The following is a 10,755-nucleotide window of genomic DNA, read 5'->3' as shown; positions in this document are numbered from 1 at the left end:
TAATCTGTTTGCTGTGGGATTGTAAATGACAGTCGGGTAAGGAGTCAGTATGTCTACATATTGCACACGTAAGCTGAGAAAAGTCAAACACAGTAAAACTTTGATCTCAGATTTCAACGAGCTGGTTTCCAAGGAACAGCGAATCCATTCTGTAAATGTTATCTTCTCTCACACACACAAACACCTTGTAAACAATAAGATTTAAACAACCTATAAAATGTTGGTCTAGGTATCAAATTTTCAAAAAGCTAGCGCTCTTATTTTGAAATTGAACTCCATAATTGCACAAATTCCTTATTTCAGCTGAAATACATGAATGGAAGTAACATAAGTCGACTGTAATGAAGTCTATGACACATGCTCATTTAGTTTTTTTTACATTAAATTATTGTGTATGGACTCAGTTTCCTATCGCGCCCCGTTATCCTGCTTCGGTGTGTTTTTTCTTTTCTCTTGGAGAACACAACACTGGTGTGTGTGTGTGTGTGTGTGGGTCAGCAGTGAGTGGGGGTTGTCAAACTTGTCAACTGCAACGTTACTAGTGCACCTGCTCTGTTCTCATGACCTGGTTTTAGTTCGTCTAATCCAGGCGACTGTCCGCTAAGATGAAAGGGAGGATGTTGGGGAAATGGAGGAATATTAAAGGATCATGTCACCCTAAATCACATTACTCATACGTTCTCACTAGTGCGGCGTAAAAAAAAAAAACTGTGTGGGAAGACGTTGTTTTGTTTAGTTGTTGTCTTGTGTTGTTGAGATTTTTGCCTCTGGAGCATCTGCAGCCACCACCACCACCCTGATCTGCTGGAGTTGAATGCAATTTGAGTGCAAAGGGTGGAAACACGGAGCTTGGAGCTGAATGCTAACATCAGCATGCTGCCAAGATGACAATCAGTACGTTTACATGCACACAGACTTCTGTCCTTGTCCCAGTTCACATGCAACTGAGAAAATCGAATAACTGACGGGAACGTGTCCTCCTCCTCAACACCAGGTGGCGATATGCGTCGTTTCAGTGGGTTAATACGTAAGCTTTTCCGGGCATTTTCGAACAACTGCAAGATGGTTAATCAAGCTCTGTTCATCTTGTACGTAATGTGCGTGCTTCCTATTGTGCAGATAAGGTGCACGCTATCCCTCGTGGTCATGGTGATTTCGAGAGGCAAGACAAGAACGCTGTAACGCTACAACAATAGCTTTCTTGGATGTTTTTGTTGCGGGGTATTACGCCAGTGCCGGGGGTGTAGAGCATGCGCACATGCGTTGTCCAGTTAAACTCCGACTAAGGCGTATACATGCCGGAGAAAGACGACTTCCAATCGCATTATCTGGGTGTCTTTATTGGAGTTGGAGAACTCCGATATTTGTCGGACTAATGCATTTACATGCACTCAGTTGTCCAGCTATAGTTGGATTAAACGGACACGAGGAGTTTTTTTTTTTGTTATAAAAGAGTCTCATATTAATGTGGATGAATCTACGTTACCTACACTTGTTAATGGGTCCATTTTCGATAAATATATCGTTTTGTCTTTATAGTTATTTTGATATTATTTTAGTGGTCGACTCGCCCTGCATTTCCTGGTTTCGGTTTCGTGGACGCTGCCCGGCGGATCATGGGAGTAACGCCGCCAAATCGCTAGTTGGCATCTTTTATGGTCGGAACTACGACGGTATCTGATCGTCTTTGAACCTCCGACTTTCATTCTTGATCAATGAAAACATTCTTGGCAAATGTTTTTGCTTTCGTCTGTCTTGCGCCGGTCCAAGAATTTCACCGTGCGTGTGGAGGCTCATGTGAAATGTAGCGTGAAAACACTTTGCTTTCCAAAACTAAGGCAATAATTCGGTTTTCTCAAGTGTCATGTAAACGTACTGAATGTTTACGTCTTTGATCGTCTTCATTGAGCATGCAAACACCGGGACAGAAGAAACCTGATCGTAGCAGTGAATTCATTAAAAGTCAACAGATCAATATTCTCTGTGGATCCTGTTGGACTGGACTAGATTTCATGGTGATGCATCTGAAAGGAATTGACACACCAGAGAAAGATATCTCTATCTCTACCTGTGTGTTTTTAGTAGTTCAGGTGGGGTGAGGCAGCTCCAGGGTTGTGTGCACTCAACACAAAGGCTTCTCCACTTTACAGTTTTTTTTTCTTCTGAAATGCTTTTTTTTATGGCTCTGCAGGCGACGGGGACCTTTGACTTCTCACATGCACACAAACACACTCTCTCTGCTCTACGTTTCAAACACATACACCCCGACATGCACACAAACACAGACACAGAAAACCACAAACAAACACACACTCCCTGCTTGGTTTAGAGTGCATGCCCCTAGCTGACGACAGCTGGTTTGAGGAGCAGCGCCCTCGGGGGGACCACCACCCAGGACAGAGGGTCGCCGCGCCTCGGCCCCACCCCCGCAGACAGGTTCAGCACCTCCCCCTCCTCTCCTTCCTCCTCCTCCTCTAACTCGCCCTCCGTCTCCTTCCCGGGCATCCGGCCCAGAGCCCCCAGAGCCCCCAGCCCCAGCATCGACGCGGCCGAGAGTCCGAAGTGCAACAGGTGGGAGTCCGAGAGGCCGAGCGGGCCCATGCCGCCGCCCGCTCCCACGGAGAAGAGCGGCGCCCCGTGGTGGCTCAGGGCTCGGCCGTGGCAGAACGCAGACAGAGGCAAAGAGGTCCCGAGACCCCCGAGGAGAGCCGCGGCCGCCCCGGGGATGATGATGTGGGCTCCGCCGACGGAGGGCAGCTCGGCGGCGCTCTGGTGCCCCGGCAGGCCGAGCCCCGACCCCAGCCGGCCCGGAGCGCCGCCCTGCTCCTGGGCGACGAAGTGGCCGTGGGCCTTGATGTGCTTGCGTAGCGAGCTGGGGTCCGTGTAGCGCTTCAGGCAGCCCGCCATCTTGCAGTAGTACGGCTTGTCCACGTAGTGGGTGCGGGTGTGTTTGAAGCGGTCGCTGGAGTTGGAGTAACGTTTGCTGCAGCCTTCGTAAGGGCAGATGTAGGGTTTCTCACCTGCAGGAGAGAGAGGAGAGAGAGAAAGAGGACGTGACATGGTTGAAGTGTTAAAGGGATAGTTCAACATTTTCGAGTCAAATGCAGACACTGCTTGCTGAAAAACTGGCCCCGATGGGCACGCGCATCAGCGGTTTTGCATGAATTTACCTCTAAAACAACTCTGTCTGGTAACCTTCTGTTATTATCTCATAGCGTGGTGAGTGTGCAGGTCACAACTTGTCCACCAGAGCGTTTTGGAGTTGTTGGATTGTGTATTTGATGAGTTTGATGAGGGAAACCAAGAAATCCCATGAGCCTCCATAGCGTAGCTCTGAGCAGCTCGCGGCTCTGCTCCGCCGTTCTAAAAATAGCTTGCACCGACAATTAAAGGTAACAAACCTACTGCTATGACTATGGGATTATGGCAATGGGCCAATTTGCCAAAATGTTGAACTATCCCTTTAATTGTTGGTGCAAGCTATTTTTACATTCACCACGCTATGAGATAATAACTGAACGTTATACGTTAGAGAGAGAAAGAGGACGTGACATGGTTGAAAAAGCCAGAAAACACAACACAACGTCTTATCTCACATCTCATAAACATTTTTGAAATCCTAGAGAACATGAGTCCTGTTACTCATTTATCCAATCAAATCAAATCCGCTTTATTTATATAGCACATTTTCAAAACAGGTCCAAAAATGGTAAGAAAACATACTGAGGATTAAAAATAAAGATAAAATAATAATAATTTTAAAAGGATAAAATAACAATAAAAAAGGAATAAAATAAGAGCCATTAAAAGTAAACAGATTTTTAAAAAATACAATAAAATGATAATAAAAAGACAAACAATAACAGAGATCACACAACTCTCATTAAAAAAGAGTTCAAAGTCAAGGAATAAAATTAATATTTAATCCATCCTGTGTCACTGCTCCAAAACAACTGGATCGTACACTTCCCATGGTCCTCTGCTTTGGGGCCACCATACATGACGGTTATATTACAACAGGACAAGTCATCCTGCTGATAAAGATCACGATTTATGATCAAAAAAGACAGCTGCTAGCAAATGGGGCCATGAGATGACAATGAAAAGATAAGAAACAAACCAAAAGAAAAGACCAAAAGCAGCAAAAGGGTGGATTTTGAACTTCCTTTTAAATTCAGTTATCTGAGAGAAGGACAACAGAGGTTTCCCCTTTGTAGAAAAAAACCCTTATCAGCATGTGAAGGCGTAACATGTACCAGCACGACTTTAAACTACAAAATCACTGTGGAACGTGAGTTTGCTCAGTGTGTGGAAACTTCTTCCCACTAACTGGTCTTGCATAACTTCTATAGAGTTCCCTCATTGTCTCGGACTCACCCACCCAACTGAGTCATTTATTTGCCTTAAAAAGTGCGTAAACACACTGATGATCTGCTAGATAAGCTTTCACGAGGACGAGATCCTGTTCATGTTGCAACTCGGTGCCTTTTTACTTTTTATGGCATCAATAACTCCCTGCCGACCCATCGGTCAGTGAAGACACAATGTAGGGCAGAGACGGTAAGGACACATCTGTTTGTCCGTAAAACGACGTGTTGTGTAATGATTAATCCGTTATAAAGGAACCTGTTCCACTGCTCATCTCAGTTCTCCTCTGCTGTCTCCGTCTCCTCCCCTGCAGATATCGTGTCCAGCTCTACATTTCAACCCGTTGTTGTACAAACATATGTGTTTGCCTTCATTTGACAGTGACTGGTCGTGGTGGTTAAAACAGGACATGATGTGCACAATTGCAGTCATGCAATAAACATAAAAAAAAGTTGTGGTGTGAGATCCTGCACCTGCACCGTCCAATCTATCCAAACTAAAAGACATGAAATAACTCCAACACAAAACTACTGCAGCAAACCAGAGTGACAGTTCATGATAATATGAACTCTACATCTCAACACAAAGATATTTTTTCAGGATGTTCTTAATCAATTTTTTCCTTCACTGTAAAGTTCTATCATTATTATCCAGGGTTCTTACGGATCCTTAAAAAGTCTTAAAAGGCATTAAATTCATTAATCTAAAAACAAGGCCTTAATTGGCATTAAATGTTAACACTTGGTTAAGTGGGATTTTATGGTTGTAATTAGTCTCAAATCTCAAAATAATTGGTAACATTCCGACCTAGAGAAGTTAGTGGCGGCCGTCAACGCTAAATTTCTCACCGCCTCCAGCTCCCGAGTCAGTGTTTTTTTTTTTTCCAGACTTTTTATGCATTTATTTTGAAAGGACAGCTGGAAAGAGACACAATCCAATGTTCATGTAGCAGTCACTTTACCTTGGATCACATAGGAAAGTGGGTAAAATTGTCCCTAACCCTATGTAATTGATGTGGTGTTTTTTTTTCTTTTTTCTGCATTTGTGTTTATTATGAAGTCGGTCTTAAATTTCATTTAAGACCGACTTCAGGTCAGCCCTGCAGCGGCCTTTCTACACCCTATAGAGTGAGGAATTGTGTCATGGGACATGGGAATTAAAGACAAAACACAGTATCATACACTGTGTCAGTGTCAGGTTTTCCTTTGTCTGGTTTCACTTAATGTCAAACTATGTGACTCCTACAAAAAAGGAAGGTCCATTACTGACACTAGAAAAAAAAAGATGTCATTGTGGAACTTTTTTTTTTGTTTTCAGGAAGTTTTACTCGAGGAGAAGCAAATCAAGGTTCAGGGCTAATATTCAGTCAGTGAGAACTGAAACCTGGTTTAATTGTGTGAGTCATGTGGGTCATGAGTATCAACTATCAGAGGTCACTCGACAGTTTCCTGGTTGGATTTTCATCGCCGTGAACTCACCCGTGTGTGAGCGAGTGTGGATCTTCAGGTTCTCCAGACGTGAGAAGCTCTTGTTGCAGGTGGGACAGTGGTGCGGCTTCTCGTTGGTGTGAGTGCGGATGTGGATCAGCATTTTGTATCTGTGAGACAAATCAACACACAATCAAAAAAAAAGAAGAAGAAACGAAACCAAGTTGTTCCTGTTCTCACGGTTTTCAGTATAGACATGATGTTATCTTTAAGTCTGGTTCTTCATGCCTTTGCCAATCATATGTCCTTAAAGGGATAGTTCAACATTTTGGCATAATCCCTATAGTTTTAGCAGTGGGTCCATTACCTTTAATTGTCAGTGCAAGCTATTTTTAGAACAGCGGAACAGAGCCATGAGCTGCTCAGAGCTACGCTACGGAGGCTAAAGGGATTTCTTGGTTTCCCTCATCAAATACACAATCCAACAACTCTCTCAACTCTCAACAAACGCTCTGGTGGACAAGTTGTGACCTGCACATTCACCACGCTATGAGATAATAACAGAACGTTACGAGACAGAGTTGTTTTAGATGCAAATTCATGCAAAACCCCTGATGTGCGTTCCCATCGGTGCAGTTTTTCAGCAAGCAGTCTCTGCATTTGCCTTGAAAACAACTTCCGTTATTATCTCATAGCGTGGTGAATGTGCAGGTCACAACTTGTCCACCAGAGCGTTTTGGAGTTGTTGGATTCTGTATTTGATGAGTTTGATGAGGGAAACCAAGAAATCCCATTAGCCTCCGTAGCGTAGCTCTGAGCAGCTCGCGGCTCTGCTCCGCCGATCTAAAAATAGCTTGCACCGATAATTTAAGGTAACGAACCTACTCCTAAAACTATAGGGATTATGGCGATGGGCCAATCTGCCAGAATGTTGAACTATCCCTTTAATGACACCTTTTATTCAGTATTTGCAGCTGGTGCTGCCGCAAATATCAGACCTTAAATTGCCTTGAAACCCATCTACAGATCCCAAAATTTAAATCTAACCTCCCTTACAACCTCCTGACCAACTGGTGGGTCTGTCTATCACATAATAAGACCTGTATATTGACTCAGGGAGCATGTCCTCCTCCACAAAGTGCACCATTGTTGCACCATCATGTTTCCACTGTAGCCCTGTTGTATGCATAAACCAAACAAACCTACCTAAAGGCCATTGTGTGTTCTCCTACAGTAAACTGCACATGCTTGGGAGAAGGGAGGGGTGAGGATAAGCAGGTGTTCATTTGTTTGCAATATGCACTGCCACCACTAGATGTCGCTATTCCTGCACAGAGACTAAACAGTTCAGGGGGCCTTTGAGCAGAAAGCGCATCAGATTTTAATTGCTCAAGACATTTATTTCCCTTTTAATATAACTAGTTAAAAATGATAAGCAAAATGTACAGTTAAACCACATTGCAAGTGTGAAGTAAGATAATTTGAAGGACCTCAGAGCTGCTTGATGGAAAATATAACAAGAAAATTTCAATGTTATGGATTTATTTTTGACTCACATGCAGGTAAAAGATTCGTGGTAATTTATCATAATTTACAAAACATTAATGGACTTCCAGAGAGGTATTCAATTCATTTTAAAATGTGAGCAAAGTAAGAAAAAAAACTCTGGTTAAATAGGAGGATGTTCCTGCTGTTCTACATTACATATTTAATTGGATGTTTGTGTTTTGACCCTTTATGACCTGACACCAGATCTCCATACCTCTGAATAACTGTGTCTTTAATGTACCCAACTAGAAAGCATCAATGCAAACTTTGATTTAAAATCTTATTTTAATCTGTGTGTATATACTATATTTATGTGTCTGTGGAGATTGGAGTGTATAACTAGTAGTTTCAGTTTCAGTTTCAATAGCGCTCAACACACCTGGCATTGAAGCCCCTTCCGTTGCGAGCGCAGCCCTCCCAGTGGCAGCAGTACCCAGAATCCTTTTCAGGTTTGACGTGGAAGTCGTTGATGTGATCCACCAGGTCCTGCAGCGAGTCGAACAGCAGGTGGCACTGCAGGACAGTGAAGGGGAGAGAAATTATCCAAAACACACTAACTACTGTACAGTAACATCAAGTACACACATTTTTTAATATACAGTGAATGAAAACCTTGAGTTTCTTTATACTAAGGTTTTTTTTTTAAGTTTTACAACAAGTTTCAACATCTAATTTATCTTTAGTTTACAAAATCTCCTACAGTCAAGAAAAATGACTTTGCAAGCTCCAATAGATGTGAAAAACCTACTTTATACAAAAAGACACATGACTGTTTGCCATTTTGTTGACAGACATATGACTCAAATTATTAATAAAGTCTGATAATTGTTTTCAAACAATCATTTCAGCTCCAATTTCTGGATCTTTAAACCTTCGGTGTTTGTGCTCAGCTCCCTCTCTCTTGTGTTGAGTTCTCACCGACACCATCTGGGAGTCAGAGCTGTGTTCAAACCCTGCATAATATTCCTATGACGGACAGACATAGTGTGGGGGCTGGTGGTACAGTGGGTCATCCACTGAACAGAGGGTCAGCGGTTCAATTCCCAGCTCGTCCCATCCACATGTTGAAGTGTCCTTGGGAAAAGAACACGTAAGCCTGTGTGGAATATTGATTACAGAGCATTGATTCTATTCACCTTCATCCATCTGCAGGCCAGCTGCCCGTCCAGTGAGGGCTCCGGCGAGAGCTGCTTCTCTCTGCTCTGGCCGATGAACATGGAGGAGGGGAAGCTGTAGCCCCTCGGTGGGCTCCCGATCGGCAGGTAGAACGGATAACCGTGCGGCGAAGCTCCGCCCTCCACACCTGGATGACGAGCCGCTTCCTGAAAGACAGGAGGAAGGAAACGATCAGGTCTCACAGCAGCCGAGAAATCAGCATCAGCACCGTATCAGTCAGACTGAATTTATGGAAAACTTCTTAAAATCTTCTCAAACTCAACTTTTTAGATTTAGCAATAAGGAAATACTTGTTATTTTTGCCCAGAATCATCAAATCATTGTGGTGATTCTGGGCTCTTATATTGTGTAGAGATGCGTTTCCTTTGCTGATATTTAAAAAACACACCTTTTTTATTTCTTTAGCTATTTTTTAAACCTACAATGTCCCTAATACACTGTTGATCGATCCATCTAATGTAAAGTTATCAGCCGCTGTAAATGTGTAACTTAAAGACTGTCGTTCTGGAAGAAAACAACCATGTTGGCCGTTTGTGCAGCAGGTTGTCATGTTATGGCCCTTCATTACATTTTGTTGCAAGGTGACACCTAGTGGTCATTGTGCTTTTGACAGGAGCAGAGGAAGAAGTGCAGGGACAAATGGATGGATGGATATTATGTCAGTAAAACACTGGACTTTGACATAGGAAACAAGTATGTGCACATAGCATGTTTGTCCCACGCTGCATTTTGATTAGCTCTAGGTTTGTTTGTTTGCTTTTTGAAATTAGCTCCAGTTTTCAAAAGACAGACATCATGTCAATCAATAAGCGCATGCATGCATACAGTTCATGCCTCGTCCCTGTTTTTGGAAACCCAACAAATCTTTAATTTGTCAAAACTGATGCTACAGCTACATCGAAGAATGGGAACATAGCTAGAGCTGGGTGAAACCACAGGAAGGATATTCATACATTTAAATAAAGAGTTTGTTGTCATCTCTCCTGGGAGTATAACCATAAACCTGCAGTTTTTAAAACTTGGATAGACAATCACCATTTTAGACTACCTCTCAACATTGGTAATGGTTGTTGAATTTGTCAAATGGCATCAATAACAACCATAAAGATTGTCAAATCACAAGTGATTATTTTAACTGAAATCAACTGAGGCTCATGATGCTGTAGTAAAAGAAAACTGTTGTTTGGGTTAGACTATGTTAATAACTACATGAGTCATTGATAAGATATCATTCTTGAAATAAAGCATCAACAGTTCCAAGTCTGACTAACAGGAAGTTTTCCCCCTTTTTCCCCCCGGAGACATGGAAAGAGAGAGAGATACGTCTGCATTAAGCTGATGACGATTGTTAAGACGACATTTGTCCGAAGCACAAAGAACCAGCCTCACCTACAGAGGCCTTGAAGCTCATCAGACTCTATCAGTGGAGACAGACCCAAATCTCTTGTCTCTGAAACCTTGCCCTAGTTTGTTAATAGAAAGACACAAGGGCACAATGTGTCATGTGTTAGACCTTTTAAACAATTTGCTCAACTTGTTTTCAGTGTCTGGAAGTTTATTGGATAATATCTACTGCTACTATCCTTATTAACGGTCCACATAATCTATAACGACAGTTTTCAGCACAGGTTTAAAGTATTGTTTGTTTTTTTTAGATTCAGTTAAAACTTGATTTTCGACTGCAGGAGAAGCTCTAACATTTCCAACACTGGCAGAGCAGATGTTAAAGTCGCAGGGCTGTTAAGTTCATTAGCTCTTAGCAGTAAAAATAGATTTTAACGTAAAAGTTGGAGGCTCCACCCTGACCAGAAAAGCGAGGGAGTGGGTCTTTTATTGAACCCTGTAGTGGTACCATACTGTATTAAAGCTTTTGGATCTGATTAATATTGTTAAAAAACTGAGCTAAACTATGAGCTAAACAACTGCTCTCTGTGGCTGGTCTGTATCTATTGATCAAATGGTGTTAAGGTGTTTTAAAAACGGGTGGAGACGGCGCTGTGTTTAAAATTAGACGGGGAAATTCACACTGGTCCGGGCTAAGTGAGTTAATGTGGACAAGCAGCTGCTGCTACAGTATCAAAGACATCTTTGAGGAAGCCACTGAGTACATCTAAGGGGCATAATGACTGCTTCTCACAGTCCACCTTTAATGTATAAGACAATTTTAACTCTCTGGGTTAGAAGACGAGTCTGGGCCAAGAGGAAAGATTTTGATGCTCGTAACAAAGAGGCGTCT

At 42.6% G+C, this 10,755-nt stretch overlaps 1 protein-coding gene across 1 annotated transcript in view; it reads right to left on the bottom strand.

The window, feature by feature from the left end:
• Positions 1 to 2,088: 2,088 nt before the first annotated feature.
• The window catches only part of LOC146992235 (zinc finger protein GLIS2-like), a 28,269-nt gene continuing 19,602 nt past the window's right edge, over positions 2,089 to 10,755 (bottom strand). The window contains exons 4-7 of the mRNA XM_085785134.1: positions 8,480 to 8,665; positions 7,723 to 7,856; positions 5,847 to 5,965; positions 2,089 to 3,020 (exon numbers count right to left, since the gene is read on the bottom strand). Coding sequence (XP_085641260.1) covers positions 2,341 to 3,020; positions 5,847 to 5,965; positions 7,723 to 7,856; positions 8,480 to 8,665 — 1,119 coding nt within the window. The 3' untranslated portion in view covers positions 2,089 to 2,340. The remainder of the gene's footprint in view (positions 3,021 to 5,846; positions 5,966 to 7,722; positions 7,857 to 8,479; positions 8,666 to 10,755) is intronic.

Source organism: Trachurus japonicus, chromosome 1 (assembly GCF_045865225.1).
Source record: "Trachurus japonicus isolate A0001 chromosome 1, Traja_1.0".
NCBI lineage: Eukaryota > Metazoa > Chordata > Actinopteri > Carangiformes > Carangidae > Trachurus > Trachurus japonicus.
The sequence above is the reverse complement of the archived record's forward strand: the minus strand, read 5'-3'. Positions and strand labels throughout refer to the sequence as shown.